General features: G+C 38.9%; 1 protein-coding gene across 1 annotated transcript in view; it reads left to right on the forward strand.

Annotated features, from left to right (window-relative positions):
* Nucleotides 1-23,082, forward strand: part of lamc1 (laminin subunit gamma 1) — a 156,861-nt gene that overhangs the window by 77,208 nt on the left and 56,571 nt on the right. Inside the window, exons 2-4 of the mRNA XM_062980722.1 lie at nt 11,795-12,099; nt 15,604-15,734; nt 17,993-18,159. Of these exons, the coding sequence (XP_062836792.1) occupies nt 11,795-12,099; nt 15,604-15,734; nt 17,993-18,159 (603 nt within the window). The remainder of the gene's footprint in view (nt 1-11,794; nt 12,100-15,603; nt 15,735-17,992; nt 18,160-23,082) is intronic.

The raw sequence follows: 23,082 nt of genomic DNA on the forward strand, positions 1-23,082 counted from the left end.
GAATGCCAGTTTGAAACCCGTGGACCAGAAGCCGTTTAATTGCTACCTTTTTCAAGCACACATTTTGGGCTTCCAGAGGTTTCAGCTTTCACTGTCCTTGGTTATTGACTATGCAGGCTGGAAATTCCAAACGAATGGATGAGAGTTTTAATATCTACAATGCTAAGGGAAGTGCAGTATCCTTGAAACCATAAATACAGAGAGGGGGGAAATCAGGATTTGTACCATTTAAGTCAATAAAGGAAAATCCCCTCCCTTGTCTTCAGAGCACAAAAGCTCCCAAAGTATTGGAGGGTCTAGACCAGGGGTCCCCAAACTAAGGCCCGGGGGCCACATGCGGCCCATCAAAGCCATTTATCCGGCCCCCGTGACGGCGGCTCCCTCCTCCTCCACCTTTCCCGCCTCCTTCTTCACTTGTTGCGTACCTTCCAAAGCTTTGTGTGTTTCTAATGGTATTTTAATTATTATTTAATTAATCATTTATTAAGGGGTGCTTTGCCAGTGCTTTTGGTGCACAAAGGCAAAAGGGGGTTGAACTAAATGGTCCAAGGGGTCTTTTCCAATCCTTTTTATTTTTATCATTATTATAATTATTATTGACACAAAGACACAGTATAACACAGCAAACAATATATATATATATACACACACACACACATACACACACACACATACATACATACACACACACACACACACACACACTGGATTTCGTATCACAAAATCACAAGTTGAACACTTCCCCGGCATTTAGGACTGTGTGATGTATGATGATAATGATGATGATGATGATGATTAACAACATTGAGGCTGGGGTGCTTTGCTTGTGCTTTTGGTGCACAAAGGTAGAAGAGGGTTGGACAAGATGGCCCAAGGTGTATCTTCCAACCCTCTTTATTATTTTAATATGATTATGATTATGATTAACATTGAGGCTGCATTTCTTCCCATTTGGTTTTTTTTTTTACTTCAAAATAAGAGATGTGTAGTGTGCATAGGAATTTGTTTATAGGTTTTTTTTCAACTATAGTCCGGCCCTCCAACGGTCTGAGGGACTGTGAACTGGCCCCCTGTTTAAAAAGTTTGGGGACCCCTGGTCTAGACATTAATATATCAGAGGCATTTTTCTCTGGTCTTGAGCAGAGTTTTCAATCTTATTATTCAAGGGTCTCTTTGATTTAAACCAGCAAAGCTTGAGACCAAAACTGACACTCAGTAAATGTAAAGCTTCAGTGTTCGTTCCATGTCTTTAGAGTGGAGGTGTTCCTAGATGTTGAATTAGAAGAGGTTGCATAAATAACTAATTCATTTCGTTCCTTGTTTCTGAAATCTTGTGAAACAGGGGTATTGGGTAGCAGGGGTGGGTAAGAATGCACATTTTCCAAATACAAGGACAGAGCACACATTTCTATCCTCCTCCATAAGCACTGCTTTATCTTTCTCCACCTAAGTTGTGGAAGTGACTTTCTATTTCCAGCAAAAGGAGAATTGAGTAGATATTGGGAACATGTTGGTGCTCTTCTTGAAGACAGTCACAAAGTATTATTTAGTATATCTCCTATCTGAAAAGGACATTTTAAATTCTTTATCTGTCCATTCCCTTCAGATTTGTATGCCCTGGATATTTTGAATATGCCATCTAGTAATCAAAGGGCTTAAATGCATTGTAAACTTCTTCTTTTTTGATGTGGAATTGTTTATAACATGAAGCCCATCCTTTTTGCTTCTGAAAGCAAAATATTCAGAAATCTTTGAAGTGTAAAACCAATTCTTTGCCCCACCTTAATTTTGTTGGCCTTTAAATAAAAAAAGCAAAGACGAAGGCTAACCCTAGCCTGCATTCTGGTTTTGAAACAGTAGTTTTAAAGGTTTCTGTTTCTTGCTGTGCTTTATGATTGAGCCTCCACCATATATAATTTGTGTCATGTATTGATTCTAGTTCAATGTTTTATTATCTCCCATCACTTTTCTTTTAAAATCATGAGTGTTGTGAGATACAAGGGCACTGAAGGAAATTTGATGGTAAATAAATGTGAAATAAAACTGAAATTTGGATGGCATGTTTTAAAAATCATGACAAGAATAGCCATGTTACCTTTTGGAGTTACAGTTCCCAGATTCCTTGAGGCGGCATGGAATGCAAGGGGAATGCAGCAGACAACTAACTTGGCTAGTACCCACACCTTCTGTGTTTGTATTTTAGTTCATAGCATATGTTCTGCAGATTCCTAGACATGGAGACCATGAGCAAATTTATGCCTGAGCACCCTAGGACTTCCATTATTATCAGAATTCATTACAATAGAGAGTGAAATGGGATTTCATCTAAATAAAAATGTAATTTGACTTTTGGCAAATTTGAATAGTTTGTGCATGGATTAGATTATTCCAAGTCACTTCTGTACTTGGGATTTCAATATGCTCCTCATTCAGTTATTTAACCTAGATCTAAACTTTCTTTTCTTCTTTTTCTTTTAAGAATTACAAATTATAACCAAACAATTCCCTACTTAAAAGGGGATTATTCATATTGTCTCTACATGCTGGCAACCTGCAAGTTCTAGCTAGCATCTCTAGCCAATATATCAATGCTAAGAGTTTTCATTAGGGCAATATACTTTTTAAATGCTTTACTTTATCCTTATTGTTAATTATGTAATATATAATATTGCAAATGGTTACATTATCCTTAAAAATAATGTAATAAAGATGACATTGTTAGAGATGATATTATTTCCAAGCACCACCTTGACAGTCCTTTTTCCTCTAAATAAGCTTTGCAAAGGGAGGTAACTCTGAGAAGGTGTGTATATGTCCTTATTGCTTCATGTCCCCCAAGAGTGGGATGCTGTGTGACCAGCATACTACACGACTAAGTACAGATAAAAAACTGATGTAAACAATACACTGAAGAACTATATAAAAGAGATGGAAGAATGACGATCATTCTAGAAACAACCAGTTGAAGATGAACCCACACTTTAAAAGTGCGAGGTGGAAGCTGCAATCAAGACAGTTAAGAGACATTGATTACCAGGAACAGATGGCATACCAATAGAACTGTTTCAGGCTACAGAGACAGAATTTGTTCTGGTTCTAACTAAAACATGTCAACAAATTGGAAAACGAAACAGTGGTTCACAGATTGGCAATACTCAATATCCATTCCAGTCTCAAAGAAAGGGGATGCCGGGGATTGCAGTAATCACAGGACCATTAAATTAATCTCCCATGCAAGTGAAGTGATGCTCAAATTTCTACAGCACATTTTACCAATGTCCAAGTTGGATTCCGGAAATGAAGAAGCATGTTGGTTAATGGATCACAACAAATAATTTAAAAAGAAAATTACTCTGTGCTTTATAGATTATAGAAAAGCCTTTGTTTTCATAGATCCTGAAAAATTATGGAACATTCTTAAAGAAACAGGTGTGCTACAACATTTTATTGTCCTGGTGCATAAATTAGGGAATAAGAGGCTATTGTCAGGCTGAATATTGAGAAACAGAATGGTTTCCAATTGTCAAGAGGACAATCTGTTTAACTTGAATGCTGAATATATAATATTTAGAACAGGATTAGATTTGGCAAAAGGAGAACTGAAAATTAAAGGAAGGAACATCAGCAACAAATTACGGAGATGACACTACTAACAGAAAATGAGAAAGACTTGGGAGCAATTGCTGAAAGAAATTGCAAAGATAGGTTTACTGTTGAACATTAAGAAAACAAAAATAATTATCACAAAACTTCAAAATAGATAATAAAAAATTGAAATAATTCAAGATTTCCATACTTTGACTCAGATTTTTTTTCACTTCCTGTTGTCTCACCCCCATTCTTAACTATGAGTCATTTGCAAATTGGGGACTTTCTGTATATCATAAATCAGTTTTCTATACTGTTTTTAGATAACAACACATTTGGGGACCCTGCAGTATTAGTGGAGGAGCTTTTGAGGGCCATACTATAGCCAACTACAGGGAATTATGTTTCTGAAAAGTGATAGAGAGACCTGGCAGGCCTTTTACAAATCTCCATGTGAATTAGATATGCACCCTTGAGCTAGATGGGTAACATTGGCATCTAGATGTGACTTCCAGCTTTTGTCATGCATTGCTAGGATCACCAGTAGAGAGGGATGGTGGGAGCTGCAGACAAGTGGTTTGTAGAAAAGCACATGTTTCCCATTCTGGCTCTAATATGTTCCCAGGATCATCTTCCACTGAAGGAATAAAGGGTTGCCTGATGGCTGTAGGTTCAAAACCTACAGCCATCAGGCAACCCTTTATTCCTTCTGTGTGTAAATGAATGATAAAGGCTCAGTGTGACTCAAGAAACAAAAAAGCCTGTGTATGCTATATTGTTAACCTAAGTCAGATATGGGGGAATTCATGTATTTACTGTAGTCATTGACTTGCATCTAGTGCATGAAGATATGCCTCATTGAATGCTGTTCTGGAAACTAATTTACAAGTAGTGCTAAGGTGAAAAACACCAATAACTACTGCTGTTGTTGGAAATGAGGGCTTGAAAAATGTAATCTGGAGTTGAAGTAGAATACTCAGAACTTGGAAATATCCATCGGTCAGTATAGGCATTGCTGTTATTTGTGAATATGTTGTTCTTCAACTAGCAACAGGTCTCTGTTTTTCCTCAGTGGATGAAGGGCATAAAAAAATAAACAACTTGGAAAGTAGCAGTATAGGAGCTGCAATTGCTGGTCAAAGCCTGAGGAATCCATGAAGCTTTGATACCACTAACAGCTGTGTGTTCTTTTGTGTTAAAATAGTGCAAAAAGAACAGCCACCCTATCCACTGTTGTTTGGGGTGAAAGCCATTCTTCTGTATGTATTTTTGTTGCCTGGCTGCAGGATGTGTTGATTATAGCAAGATTGTGTGCGCATTCAATCCTGCCCACTGAGGTGAAACAATAACAGCTGTTGCACAGCTGTACACCTCAACCTGGGAACTTTTCCCACAGCCAAGAAGTCTTGAGAGGAAGGTAATTTTTTTAAACCTCTTCCCACAGTTGTAATTCTTGTTAACTGTTTCTGCCACCTGGGGGCATATCTCTCCCTCCCTCCCTCTCCCTCTCATATTCTTCCTTTGCTGCTCTGAAGGACCATTCTTCTTCATGACGCCAAGATATAACAATTAAGGAGCCCACCATGTAGATGAGCACCCAGCTGGGCTGTGTATCCCATAATCTATTTGTCTTGAGCCTTAGGGAGGCCATTGACAAAAACATTTTCCAGTTTTACATCCCTGCTGAGGAATGACAGCCATTTCAGGCTTCTTCATCATTGTAAAACTTGAAAACAATAAGCACTGTCCCCTGTTGCTACACTTGGCTGGAAGGCTGTCTAGCTTGTCCCGGCTGAAAATTCCATGAAGTGTCTCTCTAACAGAAGTGCTAGTGTTCCTAAACAGTGAAGTTTCGGAGCTGCTTGTTTCATTTCCAATTCAGAAAAGCTTTCTCTTCCTTTCTTTCTTTCTTTCTTTCTTTCTTTCTTTCTTTCTTTCTTTCTTTCTTTCTTTCTTTCTTTCTTTCTTTCTTTTTTTTACACCCCACACCAACATGCAGATCTTGAAGCTGTTAAAATTGTTTGTCCATATCAAGGGACTTCAGCAGAATGCTGTGGCTGAAGGAATGAATCCTTAAGTCCTTTTTAATGTGCTGCTTTCACATCCTCGTGCTTCCCATTCCAGCTACCTCCGCATCATGTGCCTCTTTTATGACAAACAGTATTCCTCAAAAATTTTAATGTTCCCTTATTTGACATTTCTGGGAAGAGCTGTTTGCAAATACTTCACCGCAGGGCTGGAATAAGTTATTGCTGAAAGTTTTCTCACCAGTAGTCTTCTTTTGAGATAATTCCTGGAAACACATAACATATGAAATTCACCTCCATGCCCATTCTTAATGGTCTTGGCCTGAGAGGCATAGCTATTTGAGATAGCTTGAGGATTAGTCTACCTCCAGTCCACCAAGCAAGCAAGATGTTTGAGTAGGCTAATTCATGCCCATTCCATATGACTCTTAAAATTATCTTGGTTTTGTGGGGAAAAGTTTTAAATCAGTTGGACTTAAAATGCTCAAGTTAATTTGGGTTATACAAAAAGTTCTGTCTGTTTCCCTTTTTTTGCTACCCATTCAAATATAAATCATTTAAGGGACTAGTAAAAATGGCTGCATGGTAGAAACTTTCTGTTAATGCAATCCCAAAATTCATTATAAGATTGTCTGCTGTTTGCTTCAATTTTTTATGAGACAAATGGTTTGTGGAAGAATGTTCCCTGAAGGAAGAAAGTTTAAAAAAATGCTAGGTAACAATGAAGTGAGAACGTGAAATTCCGCACATTCTTTGGAAGCAGCAATTCTCATGTTTAAAGTAAATGAAATTTAATTGATTTGTTTAGGGTATGACGGTATTTGGAATGAATTATTATGTGGGGAGCTCTTCATAACTGTGAGAGGAAATCTATGCAAGGTGGGGTGGAGATTTTATGTCAATTATGTGGAGGAGCTAGCCCACAAATTTGGGTACTTGTGAAATTTCAAGTGTACATCTCAATACTATTTTGTATGAATGTTGGTAGTCTACAGAAAATAATGACAAAGAGAAGGAAGAGTCTTGTTCTTTCATTCTCTTTGTAATTCCCAGAATGGTTAAGTTGAGCTTCACCTCTCTCACTAATGATCAAGTAAGAACTAACAATGGTCCTATTTGTAACACAAGTCCACAATTCTCTGGATCAGCCCCAGCATTTCCTCTTTGCTGTATCAACTTAAGGAAAGTGAAAGTAGAATCACATCTTTTTCTATAAAGGATCTAAATGGCAAGAGAGCTAATCCTAGATCTTGGAAAGGTTAAATTTGGGCATTACAACTATCAGAATGACCTAACTAGAAAGTTACCAGTCATGGGGATAGTTATCTAAAAATCCACTTTTCCATGTTCAGGTCATATACCAGGACTCAAATTATGTGGATGACTCTTATAAAAAAAAAACCAATGAAAGCTTTTAGTGTGTTTTATGTGCTTAAAGAAGCCAACAAGTATATCTACATATTTGATTCAGTTACGTAATAGTGATAGTAAGAATAGTAATAGTAATAATAATAAAGTCATTTGTTATCTACCTCTCCTCGTGGCTCAAGGTGGGTTACAACATAGCTAAAAACACAATCTATACACATAATACAAGTGAAAATCTGTTTGTGTGTATGTGACAGGGGTGTCCACTTACACAGACAGCCTCTATCCTCCGCAAACAGGCTATAGTTCCCAGTGCTGTGGAGCCACCAAGTCACTCCCCCCCAGGACATTGCAGGTTACAGCGAGCACATCCCAATGTTCCTTTCTCTCTATTTACATGACCCCGCCACTGCCTCTCCCTTAACCCTTTCCTACCCTTTTCTATGGCATACAGTAGACAGAGGAATTGATCAGCAACTGAACATACTAGAGACAGAGGTTTGGAGAGATTTCACCATGATTTATAGGAGTTGTAGGGACTGGAATATATAGTTCATCTGCAACCGCAGAGCCCTCTGGACCCCACCAACGATGGACCTGGAACTAACTTCGCACACAGATCCAACACGGCAAAATTTGCATGCTGATGGAGTTTGGGGTTGATTGACCTTGTGTCAGGACCCAGGCTACAGAGCACCAATAACCATGCGCAGAGGCCAGATTCTATCTAATATCTTTATTAAAGGAATATATAAAGTCAATAAAAACAGGTGAAGAATATAGTTCAGAAGTAGACCTTTCAGGGAAGGTCAAATATAGTCCAGGAAAATAATGTCCAATATATGATATTAAAGTCCAAAGTTATAATCCAATAACCGAAACACACACTTTGCCAAGCAAAGTGTGGGGAAATGACAAGGTCCTTTAGTCCAATGGAGCTTGACAACAAGGCTGGAAACCAAACTAGATTCTTGGCAAACAAGACTTGATACGAGGCAACAAGATGCAATAAGCAAGAACAGGGTCCGTGGCGAGGTCCGGGGTACAAGGCAGGCTTGGAACTAGAACAAGGTCCGTGGCAAGGTCCTGGGAACAAGGAACTGGAGTAGCGTAGTCCACACACGATCTCACTCCAGAAGCTGACGAATTGACTCCGCAAGGATCTCCTTGCGGGTAAACACCTATATAGGATCTTGTTTTCCCGCCAAGGAACACTTTCCCTGGGGAACAAGAAGTGAAACCCATACTGTGTCCAGATGCATGACTCCTTAAGATTTCCCAAGGGAAACAGGCTTAATCAGCTAATTGTCTGGCAGCGATTCTGGCGCTTCGGCGATTCGCCTCCCTAGCGCCTCTATCTCGATTATAATTATCCTTGCGAGAGAACGGGGGAGAATTCTGCTCAAGGCTTGTTTGGCTGACTTCTTGTGGGCAAACATCTTGCAGGTGCAAGGGCTCCAATTCTGGCTGAAACGGTGGGAAACCCAAGTTTTCCTCTTCGTCTGCCACAATAGTACTAGGAAGGGGACTACATGGCCCATGAGACATCACACCTTGACATCCAGGAATTATAGTTCATCCATATGCAGAGAACACTGAACCCATGTGATGATGAATCTGGACCAAACTTGGCACACACATTCAAAATGGCCAACTGGGAATACTGGTGGATTTTTTGGGGGGAGGGTTGACCTTTAATTCTGAGAGTAATAGCTCACCTGTATTCCGTGAGCCCTCTGAACTCTACCAATAATGGATCTGGACCCAACTTGGCACACAGACCCAACGCTGCCAATTTGGGGTGGTTATAGTTCACCCTTATCAAGAGAACACTGAACCCAGCAAGTGATGGATCTGGACCAAATTTGGCAAACAGACCCAACATAGCCAACTGTGAATACTGGGGGAGTTTTGGGAGGGCTGACCCAAGATTTTTGGGAATTGTAGTTCATCCTTCTGCATTTTCTTATGGGAGCATTCATAAAAAAACAAAAGCAAAGACAGGGTTTTTCCCCTAAGAAATAGCATAACATATGACCAAACTGATATTACCTAATATCCAAAAACAAACAATGCCCCTTTCAAATTACTGTACCTGGACATTGCTGGGTACTCAAGCTAGTCATTTTTAGTCATTATATAAAATACACACACTAAAACACATTTCTACAAATATATATATTAAAATGCACAGAACAATGATTAAAATATAGTGGACTTAAGATTCATGGTTAAAACTGGCTGGGTAAGCCTGCTGGAAGGGATATATCTTCATATGTGTTTTAAATTCCTACAGCTCATTTAGCTGTCGGGGTTCTTCCAGCAAGTCATTCCACAGAATCTGCTTGAGATTAGGTTATGTTCTTTACAGTGCGACCCTTTCTATATAGCATGAGAGTGTATCTGCAGGAGATACATTCCAAGACGCTTCTATGGACACCCAAAAACTTGGATAATAAACCCTATATTTTGACTGTACTTGGGCCAGAATCAGACCATAGAATTGCACTGGAGGATCTAGAGGGGTTCACAAATACTTCGGAGGTGGCAGGTGAGGTAGTAAAACTGTGACTATCAAGTCCATGGATAAGTGACCCATTCTGTAGTTTCTGAATCAAGAATAGGAATGGTAAAGCTTTCTGGAAGTTGAACTGCAGACTCCAGCATTCCACACCATTGGCTAAGCAGGCAAGGACTGCTGGCAGTTAAAAGTCATATACAGGGCTACACAATTCGGATTTCTCTTAGCAAAGTATGCATAAGATTTCAGGCTTAGCTGCTATAACGTAGGAGTAGCCATGTTAAGACCATCATCTCTCTAATTACTAAATTAATACACAAAGGAGCATATCGCCTACATGCACACTTTTTTTTTTTGCATTATTAAGCCTTTGAGTTTTTCTCCCTGAACTGGAAATAAGCCATGGTATTAATCTATGGTTTGAAGTTCAACTTCAAATGGGCTTACATGAAACAAGAAACTGTAGTTAATTATAGGTTTCCTGGTGTTAGTTTGATTACTTACACTGCAAAGGAAGGAGCAAAGGGGCTGCATGCACAAAGAGGAAAGGGCTTATTTATAGCTTGGTTTAACCATAAAAAACAGGCCATTCTGAAGGTTTAATTTGTAATTCAACTCAGTGAAATGTTACTGAGATATCCAGGTTGCGTGTTCAGACTCCCCACAATAATCTGAACTAAGTAAATGAAGGGTTTCTTTATTTTAAAATACCCAGAGAATATGAATTTCCCTTTTAACTTTTTTAATTGTCAAATTTTTATGGTTTGATACTGTGTTAAGATTTTGATTTTGATGTATGTATATTTGAACGAATTAAAATAAATATATAAGGTAAAAGATTTTGGTTTCAAGCCTTTCTCTGCAACTCATTTGAAGGTCTTAAAATTCAGAGGAAAAGATGAATGAGTTAAGATCCAAGATCCAGACATGTTTCCTATAATTTTAGGAACTGTTTTCAAATGAATTGGTAACATTATAAAATTAATTGGTCTTTGTTTTGGAGTATTGAGTGTAGAGTCTCAATAGATTTTCACTCAGTGAACAAACTGACCAATATATACAAATATAGTGCATTCAGAATAAAATTGGTCATCGTTAGAACGTACCTGTTTCTTTTAAGTAGTTCATTTTACATACAAGTTCACAAAATAAATTTGCACAGTTCTTACTGTGTTGTCAGAAGAAATACCACACTTAAATGCCCTGTTCATGATTTAGAATTGGTATGGGCAGAGTTCTATACATAAGGATTGGGGAATGGTGAGCTTAAATCTCTGCTTGGTACATGAAGCTCTCTGAATAGACTTGAACTACTCAAATATATTACATATCAACCAGCATAGAGTTATCGTGAGGACAGAAGGAGTCATCTCTGTATAAATGTAACTGGAGGAAACTTTGGGTTCAAATGTATTAGATATATTTCTCTGCATTAATTCTAAGACAGAATAATTGAGTATGTAAAAATGAATGCTGATGAAATCTACAGTACAACCTCCATATTGCTGTGTCTGAATTACCATGGAAGCAGGAACCCATGGACAACAGGAACTCTGTTGAAATGAATGACTTCTGACCAAACTTACCATGGAGTCCCACTGGAGGACCTAGAAAATTTCTAGAGAGGTATCCTCTTTAGGAATTTGCTAGGCCCTCCAACTTGGCCCTATGTTAACTTCTGGCAGAAGCATACTATATCATAGAATCACCAGGAGGAACTTGGTGAAAGCACAATCAATTTAGACTAAGTGTCAAATTTTACATTTCAGAATTTCTAATGCAATATCTTAATTAGGTACTGAAAAGACAGCAAAGTTGACACTAATGCCAAGATGACGTCACTGAGAAGGCCCTCCCTTTTGTAAACCTCTGTATTTTCCGCAGTGAAACCTTCAGAAAAGAATTCCCCAGAGGTCTTGAATATATGGCAAGAATGAAAAGGGAGATGTTCCTTCATATTCAGAAATTTCTTTAGTTTTCACTTTCACGAAGGAGGGTCACATATTTGCAGTATGGCGAATATAAGTGTTCATTCTGGCTTAACAGACTCAGAGTCTAGAAAATGCCTTGCTTGGATTTGAGCTCCAACCTGAAAGGTTACTGGCTAATTAGGAGATTCTGGAAGGTCCGTAAAATTAAGTTATCCATAATATTTTCACAGAACATAAAACAAGCATTTTAAAGAATCTAAACCTCTAATGGCTTTGGAAAAACTGAAGAAACATCTTCATCTCTCTTTGTACTCTTAGCTGTTTTTGTCTAATTGGCTACATTTCCCTCTTCCTTATAGGAAAGGCCTTTGATATTACCTATGTACGGCTGAAGTTCCACACCAGCCGACCAGAGAGCTTTGCCATTTACAAACGGACCCGGGAAGATGGCCCATGGGTGCCTTATCAGTATTACAGTGGATCCTGTGAGAACACCTACCAGAAATCCAATCGAGGCTTTATCAGGACTGGGGAAGATGAACAGCAGGCACTTTGCACAGATGAATTCAGCGACATCTCTCCATTGACAGGAGGCAATGTGGCCTTTTCAACTTTGGAAGGGAGGCCCAGTGCTTATAACTTTGATAACAGCCCTGTCTTGCAGGTAAGGAAAACTGAAATTGGATCAGAGGTTTTAGTAGGCATGTGTCACTTCTTGAGAATCCAGATTTTGTTGTATTTATTATGATTTTTTTATTATCGAATGTGGTTGGGTTTTAAATGCTTTTTATTGTTATGTCTGAATGTATGTACTTGTTGGCATTGAATATTTGCCTTTTATGTTGTTATCCGCTCCAAGTCCTGCATTAGGAGATGGTGCAGGATATAAATAAAGTTGTTGTTGTTGCTGCTGTTGTTATTGTTGTTATTATTATTTCCCAAATCCCATTACAGTAAGTACAATGGGAACTGCATTTATCCGTCCTTCTTTCTCTGAATGACCAAGTGATTGGATCCCAAAATGCATGGGCTTTTCTTAGTCCACATCTGGTTGACCTGTGGGCTGTAGGCAGCCTATGAAGGTGTTTATTACTCACGGGAGTCACTCCTTCCCTCCTCTGCCCCTGACTTCTGGTGTGCCAAATCTATTTGGAAACCACTTGGCAGTCCAGTGGAAGACATTTGTGATGATGAAGATGCTAGATAGCACTCCCTGGACATTGTCCTCGCTGTGTAAATCATTCTCCCTACAGCACATTCAACAACCTTTCAGTTAGCTGTTGGAATGCAATTCACATGGGAGGAAGTACTCGGATGATAAGAGTTAAACCTCATCTCCTTGCATAACAGTCCTCCAGGAAAATATAGTCTGGATAGTTAAAAGAGATAGGCTATGTAAATGTGGAGATGAGCTGCATTTATGTGTGTGATGTATATACTGTGGGAATGGGGTAATAACCATGGTGAGAATGAGAGAGATGAAATACTGAATATAGGGAAAGGCTGCATGTAGGAAGGCATGTGTATAGATACATGCAGAGCATGAAAGGGGTGTGTGAGTGAGAAAATTAAAGTAGTTTCAGGCCTGACAGGCAGGTTAGGAACAGACTCAGATCTAGATTCCCAGTTTAAGATACTCAAGTCTTCTGGTCTCCTCTCTTTAAATGAACATGAACTGTGAAATAATAATCTGATGGACAGAATCAGCTACATAAGAAAGAGTAATTAATAAGTGAGGGACTCTTGAGAATTTGTTCCTTTGGCTTCTTTTTTGGTTCACTGTGCAAGTTGTTCCGTTCCGTAGAGGTGGAAATCATTGCTGATTTTTATCCAGTCAAGATTTATATTGCCTCACACCTCTTTAGTAAGGAAATGAGACATCTTCCTTTTGAGGGAAATAAAGCTGTTGCACTGCATTGTTATGGTGTTTGTCTTTGGACCCACCTGTTTCCTTTTCATATTGAAGTCAACATAGTTTAAAGCTACTTTTACATTAAATGGGTGTGTGGTGTGAGAGTGCTTTGAACACAAAGGCTGTGCAAATAACTATTTAATATGTATCTGATTGAAGACTCCAAGTATTGAAAGAAGAGTTTCAGTTTTGGCTCTTGGCTTTGAAGAAGTAAATCAGTTAATGCCCATTTCACTTGTGAGATGATAAACCCATTCAAACAGTAAGATGGGAGTTTAAATGAAGTATTCGCATAGGTATGCTACAGTATGCGTGTTCTACATAGACTGTGACTGGAAAATTCTAGCAAACCCAAGTCCATCCATATTGAAGCATTTGCTTCAGTTTTTTGTCTTCTTCCCAAACCTCCTGAATTCAGTTCTATATAACATTGCAAATCATTTGAAAGGAAGGAAAATAGTTGTAGGAGTTAGGAATTCCAGGGTATTACTGCATTTCGTAGGCTGATTACTTTAATGAAATATAGGTTTTCTACTGGATTGGTTGAAATATAAAACTAAACCATAATTATATCCCTTAGCACAGTTGGGTCCTCAGGCTCCCTTGCCCTGTATGTGTGGCAAGTGAAATTTCCCACCTTGGAAAAAAAACCCTGTAATTTGTTATTTTCCCTCAAACTAGGACAACAGACAAGAGAGATAAAGAGATAGGGTGTTTGCATTTGGGTATAGAGGGAGAAGAGACAGTGCAAACCATAATTTGACAGGAAATCTGAATGAACTTGCTGACTTGTGCACTGGACAATGCAGTATAGATATATACATAACTGGCTATGACTAGCTTTTTGGTGTAGCGTGCATGGTATAGCAGTTATGTCGATCTAAGTAATATAATGGAGGGTGAGGTAGAGACACAGACATGATACAGAAATGAGTTGAGTACAGGTACCCTGGAGGTCCTTTTGTTGAGCTTTTGTTGGTGTGTTGACATTGTTTGGTTGTAAGGATGGTGAACTTATACAGTTACAGATTTCTCACGTATAGCATTAGGCTGGTGTAACATGCTTGACACATTTAGTGATAAGGTTGCATTTGAAAACAGTCCAGAAATGGCAGTCTGTTTAGTTGGAGTTCATTGCCATTTTTTTGTTATTGATGCAATGGACATCCTGTTAGCATCAGTTGTACTGGTTATTGGTCCACTTCTGGACAAGAGTGAAATGGTTGCTACCAACTTTAGACTCCTAAATGATTTGCAGTCTAGATACTGTTTCTTCTTACTTTATCCTCCCTACCCACAAAGGTCATTTGAAGTGATCTTGTAATTACAGCCTTCTTCTAGAGAACAGTATGAGAGGTGCTCAGTTGTGGCAACCATCTTTTGGACCTTCCTGTCTTGTCAGATCCATATGCTCTTTTTCTGGTAGCATCTCCATATATCTGAAAAACAGGGCTTTGGTCTGCCTTCTGCTTAGTTTTTGCTGGTTCTTTTCTAGCATTATTGATGTTGGTTTTTTTTCCTGCTGTTCTCCTGTTAGCATTTAAAATTTATCTTTGTAATTTTGATTTTTTTTTAAAAAAAACTTCTTCTAGTGGTTCTGTTTTGCCCCAGAAAAAATGAATACAAATCTTAATAAAATAATAAAATGTATTCACTAGCTTATTATATAAATGACTGTGAGTTAATAACATTATAGTTTAGCAATGAGAGATTCCCTGTACCTAGTACCTAAATTTGGGACTTCCAAAGAATACCAGGTGTTATGGGTCATATCTCATATTTCCTAAGAAAACCTTGTGGAATTCATGAGGTTGCCATAAATCAGCAGACATCTTGAAGGCATTTATCTGTACGGTTTAGATGTTGAGTTCTAAACTGGGTCAAGTTCACTTGCTAAAAGAAAATATGAACCTAATGAGAGTCTTGTGCTTTCCCTTCACTTTTCTCTGTTTGGGCATGAGAGTACTCCTCTCTTTTCCTCTGTTATTCTGGGAATGAGTTAAGTATCAGGGAAATTCCATGTTTAAGTAACACTGTGTGCTTTAAACCTCTGTGTACCTTTATCTTTTTCCTCCCTTCCAAGGAATTTTTCCCCTAATCTCCTTCCTCTCCTTCATTTTCTTCATGTCTGTAGTTCTTAACACTTCATACTTGCTCAAACTTCCTTCAAATGCCTCTGGTTCCTTAAAATATCTATATTTGTGTATATTTAGAGTTTCTGTGGCTTGTCTGTTACATTTCTGTTTTTCCTTCTAGGAATGGGTAACTGCCACTGATATCAGGGTGACACTCAATCGCTTGAACACCTTTGGAGATGAAGTTTTTAATGATCCCAAAGTTCTCAAGTCCTATTATTATGCAATTTCTGACTTTGCTGTAGGTGGCAGGTAAGTAGTAAAATTGTCTTTTTGATAGCTTACCCTATATCTTGGCATTGGTGCTTTCCCTTCTCTGCAAAAGGATGCTCATCCAGGGTCATATCAAAATCCATAGTTTTGGCTACCAAATCTTCCCTTGACTAATACGTGAAGTCAACTTATACATTAATATGTATGGTAAGTAATTATTTTCCATAAGTCAGTCAACGTGATGGAAGTTTACAAAAACAAAATTATTTGCTTGGGCCTCTGGCAGCATTTTTATGGCATCTTCTGTCTGTGGCAAGTTATTTTAATGTGTGTTTATCCACAATGGTGTTATCACAAAGCAGCTGTTATCAAATCTATAGAGCCAAAAAGACCCAAGATCTATTTATAGAATCATAGAATTGTAGAGCTAAAAGGACTTCTATAATCATCTACTCCAATTTCCTGCCATGAAAACTTATTGTTAAGATGTTCTCTTCTAAATTGCTCAGAGAAATTCGTGAATATTGTATGTTTTTCTTTATTGTATTATTATCAATTTTCCCAAAATGTAGTGTGCTACGTCAACTGACCCGTTTGATTTCAAGAAACTAACATCTTACATTTCTATTCAGTTCATTGGGTGATCTGCATATTCCACTCTCCATCCTGTTCACTGATTGTATAAAGAGAGTCATAGTTTTTTCACAAAGGTTTGTGACTACTGCGTGTTTTTAAAGTTCTGAACCCCTTGTTGCCTCTTCTATACTCTGGACAATGAAGTTGTCTGCAAGACAAGTAATTGATTTATTGGTCTTGATAATCTTGGCAGTGTTTGTCTTCCAGCAAATATCTGGATAGATGAAATCTCCTGTTACTACTACATCTTTCCTTTTTGAATGTGTGGTCATCTGTTCTTTGAAGGCATCATTCTCCAGGTCCTTGGTCTGGTTTGGAGGTCTGTAGTAGACCCCACAATGACACCACTGTTGTTTCTTTCCCGCTTTTTCCTACATGACAGGAGATTGGACCCATGCAGTCTCTTCCAACTCTATGATTCTATGATTCTATAATTTTTACCCAGATACTCTCAATTTGGCTTTTAAGTCAACGTACATCATAGACTTCCTCACAGATACAAACGTCCTAAGTATATAGTGCTACTCCTTTTTCTTTCCTCTTTGGTCTATTTTTCAGAAATAGGTTGTATCCTCTCTATTACTAAATTCCAATCATGGAACTCATACCACCAGTAATGCCAGTGATATTTGCCTTGATGTCTTAACAACTTTAGTTCTTGTTGTTTCCCATGCTTTGTGCATTATTGTAGAGATCATCTCCCCATGTGGCTTACTTTACTTTTTTCTTTGTTAGGTTCATGTACATTTTTGCCCAGTTCTCTCTATAACAGTTGGGATATTCTTTTCTGATAAATTTCTTACTACATGAACACTCTCTCCTTACCGCAAACATTTTTTTTAAAAAAATCACACTTTAAAGATCAGGCTTGTGAGAATCTTAGCAAGAACACTCCTGGCAACTGGAGAGAGGTAGACTATCTCCTGCCAGAAGTCTAACTTTATTAAACTTCAGGCCATATTCCAGGAAGCCAAATTGTTCCTTACAACACCATCTTTGAAGCCAGATATGCATTTCTGTTATCCTTCTCCCTGGATTGTGTCCTTGAACTGGGAGGAGACAAAATGACAACTTGCGCATCAAGGCATACCATGCATCAGCTTCCTACTCACAGCCTGATAATCTCATGTGATTTCATGAAGTTTATGCCTTGCAGTGTCATTAGTTCTCACATGGTCTAAAAAGGAAGGGGCAATGGTTTGTGGTCTCTGTTGCATTTCAAATTTTTGCCCGAGGGAAACAGTGCACCTCTCAAGTCTGATATTTGGGGAGTAGCATTCTCCTCAGAGACGTTCCCTGTGTGTTTTCCTGTAAAATATTATCAATTTTCTGCAAGACAAGTAATTGATTTGTTGGTCCTGATAATCTTGGCAGAGTTTGTCTTCCAGCAAATCGTCTACCTAATATGTTGGAGTATGGATACATGGTCCTCAAAGTGCTTGACCTTATCTTCCAAGAAGGCCATTCACTTGCACTTCCGCACTCAAGGACACAAATATTCAACAGCTGTTGCAGGTGTCCACTTTAGCAGAATGCCCTCTTGGCTGGGGCCTAAGGATCCCTGAAATCAGAATCTGTGTGTGGTTGCTTGAACCGTAAGGTCTTGCTTTAGCACAAGCCATATATGGTGCTGGCCCCTGAAGCTTGTTTCTATCTTTCAGGTGCAAGTGCAATGGCCATGCAAGTGAGTGTATGAAGAATGAATATGGAAAACTTTCCTGCAATTGCAAACACAATACCTTCGGGGTTGACTGTGAAAAGTGCCTCCCTTTTTACAATGACCGGCCTTGGCGACGAGCAACGGCAGAGAGTGCTAGTGAATGTTTGCGTAAGTCTGCGTTGGGGTTGTTCTTAAATAATCTGACTCTGTCTAAGAAGAAAAATCTTCCTGCCAGTTATTTCACCACCTCCTACTGTCAAGTGGGTGGTAGTCAATTTTAAGACTCTCCAGTGTGTTCTCTTCCTTTTTCTTCATGATAGGCTCCAGTTGCTTTCTCTCTCATTCTGTATTAATGCAGCAGGTTAATATATTTTAAACACCAACTGCTAATATCTTTGTTTCATGTTATCTCTTGGCACATAATATTCAGTAGAAATTTCTTTGGCCCTTCAAGTGTGTTGGGTAATTCTGCTCTTAAGATTGCAAATCTAGACCACACTAGCTACTGCTGGTTCATTATCTGTAGTTATTGTTGGCTCACCTAGCTATTTATCCAAATTGCAAAATGGAAAATGTATTTCTTCTCCATTTCTTGTTGATTTATTATAACTCTCTAGGCTCAACCAATTATCAAATAGAACCTGTGTCCTACATACCAAAATAAATAGATAAGTATGTCAAGGTAAACCAAATCCTGCAACCATAAGCATAAAAAAGTGCAATCTTCATTACTACTAGTAGTCATGAAGATTGTAAGAATGTCATCACAATAGGAGGGGTCATGCATTTCTACTTAGTTGCCTAATGCAGAAATTTGTGACTCTTTTCCTTTTGCACATATAACATGGCAACTGGTGTGGGTTGGTCCATGAGGTCACGAAGTGACTGAACGAATATACAAAAACATGGCAACTAAAAGCAGTCCCCAAGTTTTTGAACATCCGGCTTACAAATTATTCACAGTTAAGAGTGGGAGTGAGACAACAGGAAGTAAGAGAAATCTATCCCTAAGAAGGGAAATTAACTCTTAGAAGAGTTATCATGGACCAATCCTTACTTTCATAACAAACCAAATTTTTCAAAATCCAGTTATCACACGGACAGAAAGTGAGGTGAAATCTTCTGAACAGAGCCACAGACAGCAAAACAAATACCACAGTGGTGTTAACCCTTCCCTATGCTGTCCAAAGCTTATATATATAGGCGGGACAAAGGGCTAGACCAGTAATTAAAGTCTTTCCTAAATATCTGAAATTCTCATTGGAAATCCCCTGTGGCTGCTGACACTTCATTTAAGATCAGTTGCATATTTTAAAGCACACCTTTGCAGATGTTTTTGCTAGAATAGTGTCTTTGGGTTAAAAAACAAACAAATCAGGAAGCCCGTGCTTGTTCTCAATATTTGTAAAATTGTGACATTTACACTATTCTGATTATGGCTTTGAAACATCCTGAATATTGAGTGTGAGGTTATTTACAAAATGGACAGTAATTTGAATTTGTTGTCTTTATCCTGAGTGAAGCATTGAAAGGTTTAATTAAAACGTACATGGCACCTCTGTTCTCATGGAACTGCTGTGAGCTCTGCGCTAGAAAAGCTTTCTCTACTCACAAGGCTGGAGAGATGAATCAAAGAGACATTAATGAGAGATATGCCCATCAAAATTAGCCTTGGTAGACAGAACTTTACAACATCCTGTATGATACAAGACACGGGACTGCTTCCTCCAAAGCATCTTACATCTGTGCTATTTCAAAAGTTCCAGAATGACTCCTTTTATGTGGGAGGAGGATTGATAATGCTATAAAGTGCTCACAGATGGCTTCCGCATGAGTTCACTTGAGTTCAAGACTGCAGCATGACAATTTCTCTCTGCAGAGCAGGAAACTCTGCCTTGCTTAGGTTTGGAACTGCAGTTCCACCATTTATTACCATAGGCCGTGCTGATTCAAATTGTAGGCCAACATCTGTAGGGCTAAAGGTTATCCATGTCTATCCTTATTGTGTAGTAGAACAGAGCCATAGTAAATGTGGGAGGCCTGTTTTAAGGCAACTGTCTACAAATACTTATGTGCAATTATTCTTTCTTCCATGCCTTCCTTGTGGATTAATTTTATGAAATAAACATATGAAAACCTCTTCCCCCAAAAACAAGGCATAAAATCTTGTCAAAAACATCTTTTTAAGATGAATTATTTTGTTTAGCTCTTAGGAACTGATTACAGTGTTCCCTCAGTACTTCGCGGTTCACTTTTCGCTGTTTCCTGGTTTTTCAATAAACTCTAAAAGATTATTATAAGTCATAAAAAAATTACAATTTACAGCCTAAGGAAGGGAGGAGAGAGAAGCCAAAGGGAGAGAAAAGTAGCCCAAGCGATTTATCAACACACGATTGGTTGATAAAGACTTAAAATAGTGTATAACTCATAAAATAATGTATAAATATTAAAATAAATACATTGCCCCTACCTCTAGTGGCACAGTGTCTTAAAGCGCTGAGCTGCTGAACTTGCAGGCCGAAAGGGTGCAGGTTCGAATGTGGGGAGTGGAGTGAGCGCCTGCTGTTAGCTCCAGCTTCTGCCAACCTAGCAGTTCTAAAACATGCAGATGTGAGTAGATCAATAGGTACCGCTCTGGCGGGAAGGTAACGGCGCTCCATGTAGTCATGCTGGTCACATGACCTTGGAGGTGTCTATGGGCAACGCCGGTTCTTCAGCTTAGAAATGGAGATGAGCACCAACCCCCGGAGTCAGACACAACTAGACTTAATGTCAGGGGAAACCTTTACCTTTACCTTTTACTTTGCGGATTTTCACTTATGCAGATGGTCCTGGAACGTAACCCCCGCAATAAGTGAGGGAGCACTGTACTCTCAATTTAGAAATACTTATTGGACTGAAATGTCTTACCTTATCTTTGGGCAGGATCACATATAATCAAAAGGACAACAGTGAAGCTCTCTATAGTCTGTGCAGAACATATCTCATTTTATATACTGACATAATACTGGTGTATTTTTTTGCTCTGTGATTGGCTCTTTCATGGCAGAAAGCATGCCTGTATTCATAATGGAAGGATAGATTGCCAACAATGCAAGAATGCCGCTGTCTTTCAGAAACACTCTTTTCCTTTGTTGTGTGCCTTCAAGTCATTTCTGACTTACAGCGACCCCAAGGTGACTCTATCACAGGGTTTTCTTGGCAGAATTGGTTCAGGAGGGGTTTGTCTTCCTCTGACACTGAGAGAATATGACTTGCCCAGGGTCACCCAGTGTTTTTCCAATACTGAGCCAGGATTGGAACCCTGGTCTCAACAATGTCCTCATTCAACACTAGAACCACCACACAGTATTGACTCTTTACATCATATAACCCTGTCCTTAAGATTTTCAAGGTTTCAAAAACTGGAGGGAACAGGAGAGTGGAGAAATTAAAATCTTGGGTTTCAGCTACGTTTAATTGCTTCTGACGGACAAGCAGAAAATAAGGGTTCACTCTTCTGAAATACAGACCAGAAACTCCAGAAAGTGCAGAAAAAAATGAGCTTTCAGTACTTGCCTATCAGGTTGATATCTGGCATGGTTTTTTGCCAGGTGGGAGGAGCAGAAGGAAGACAGAAGGTACAGTACTTCTGCTAAAATGACCATCCATGTCCATTCACCATTTTCCCTGACAGTTGCAGGAAGCATGCTACAGCCTGCAAGTACTTCCATTTACATATCGCAAAACAGGTGGCTGATGGGGTGGAGTAGGGACATGTACCAGGCAATGGAAAGACAGCTCAGATGTGGAGATTGTGAGGCAGTATCTCTGAAAGGTCAGGTATAAATCTTATATGGAAACAAAACAGTTTAAAAACACTCATAGGGTATGCTGTCATGCTGTTTTTTATCTTACTGGATACACAACTGATTTTTATCTGAACTTCTTCTAGCACTGTTACAGTGTGGTTGGCAGAGGAGCCTTTAATTCATCAGTGTATGCTACTTTTTAATTCCATACAATTGTGAGAATAGTGGGTAAGTGTTCACATCACAGCAGACTATCACAGATAATATCACCATTCAGCACAGTTCACTTTCCTTTGCTAAGTTAGTTCAGGATGAGATGCTTACTTTTTGTGTTTTAGTGATTCATCTGGGAGCTCCTTCCCTGCCACTTTGATGGTTAATTATATCATTGTTTTAGAAAATCTTGGTGCTTCCCAATTTCCTTCCTTTGCAATGATACAACTGCTCAAATCTTGCAATTTTTAAATAATGATTTTAATGTGAAGATAACTGATTTTAGTGTTTATATATATTTATGGTTTAATTTTATGATCCAGCATTGAATGTTTGCCATATATATGTTGTGCTCCGCCCTGAGCACCCCTTCAGGGTGAGAAGGGTGGAATATAAATGTTTTAAATAAATAAATATATTTTTGAAGGCACAGTTTAACCCATCTGACCTTGATATACACTATTGTGCTCCTGTATGGAGAGAAGGAAGGGACTTTTGTAGAATACATATTTGTTTCCTGCTATGGATCCCATGCTTGGAAAAGTTACTTTTTTTCAATACCAGAATCCTCCAGCCAATCGTTGTTTTTGTGAACCCGTGACTTGAAAGTCTGGCAGAACTCATGTCTGATGGCTTTTGTTCTGCATAGTGTCCTAGACATGAGCAATTAGATCTGTCTGCACTAAGGAAAGCTGAAACTTCCCTCCATCAGAGGATGCAGCTGGGGGCGGCTGGTCTCACCGCTATCTTCCTTGCAGTGTGAATGCCAGAGAACAGTGTAACTGTGTGGGAGGGCTGTGGGAAGGGAAGGAACTTTAGCACAGCTGGAAAGGCAGCCGGGTGGAAAATTCAGTATATCCACCAGCATTTTCCCATTGCAACACTGTCTATAAACTAGCTTTTCTATCAAAGCAAATGGCTGTTTCTTCCTAGAGCAGAGGACACCCTCTTAGGGCATGTGTGCTTTGTAAAACCATTCCTGGTTTGTGCTTTAGTTCATGCGTAACTCCCTCTGCAATATCCTGCCCAGGTTTTACCCTCAGACTGGCTGAATTGGGAACAGTATGACACAAGGAGCTTGGAATAT

Source organism: Anolis carolinensis, chromosome 4, assembly GCF_035594765.1.
Source record: "Anolis carolinensis isolate JA03-04 chromosome 4, rAnoCar3.1.pri, whole genome shotgun sequence".
NCBI lineage: Eukaryota > Metazoa > Chordata > Lepidosauria > Squamata > Dactyloidae > Anolis > Anolis carolinensis.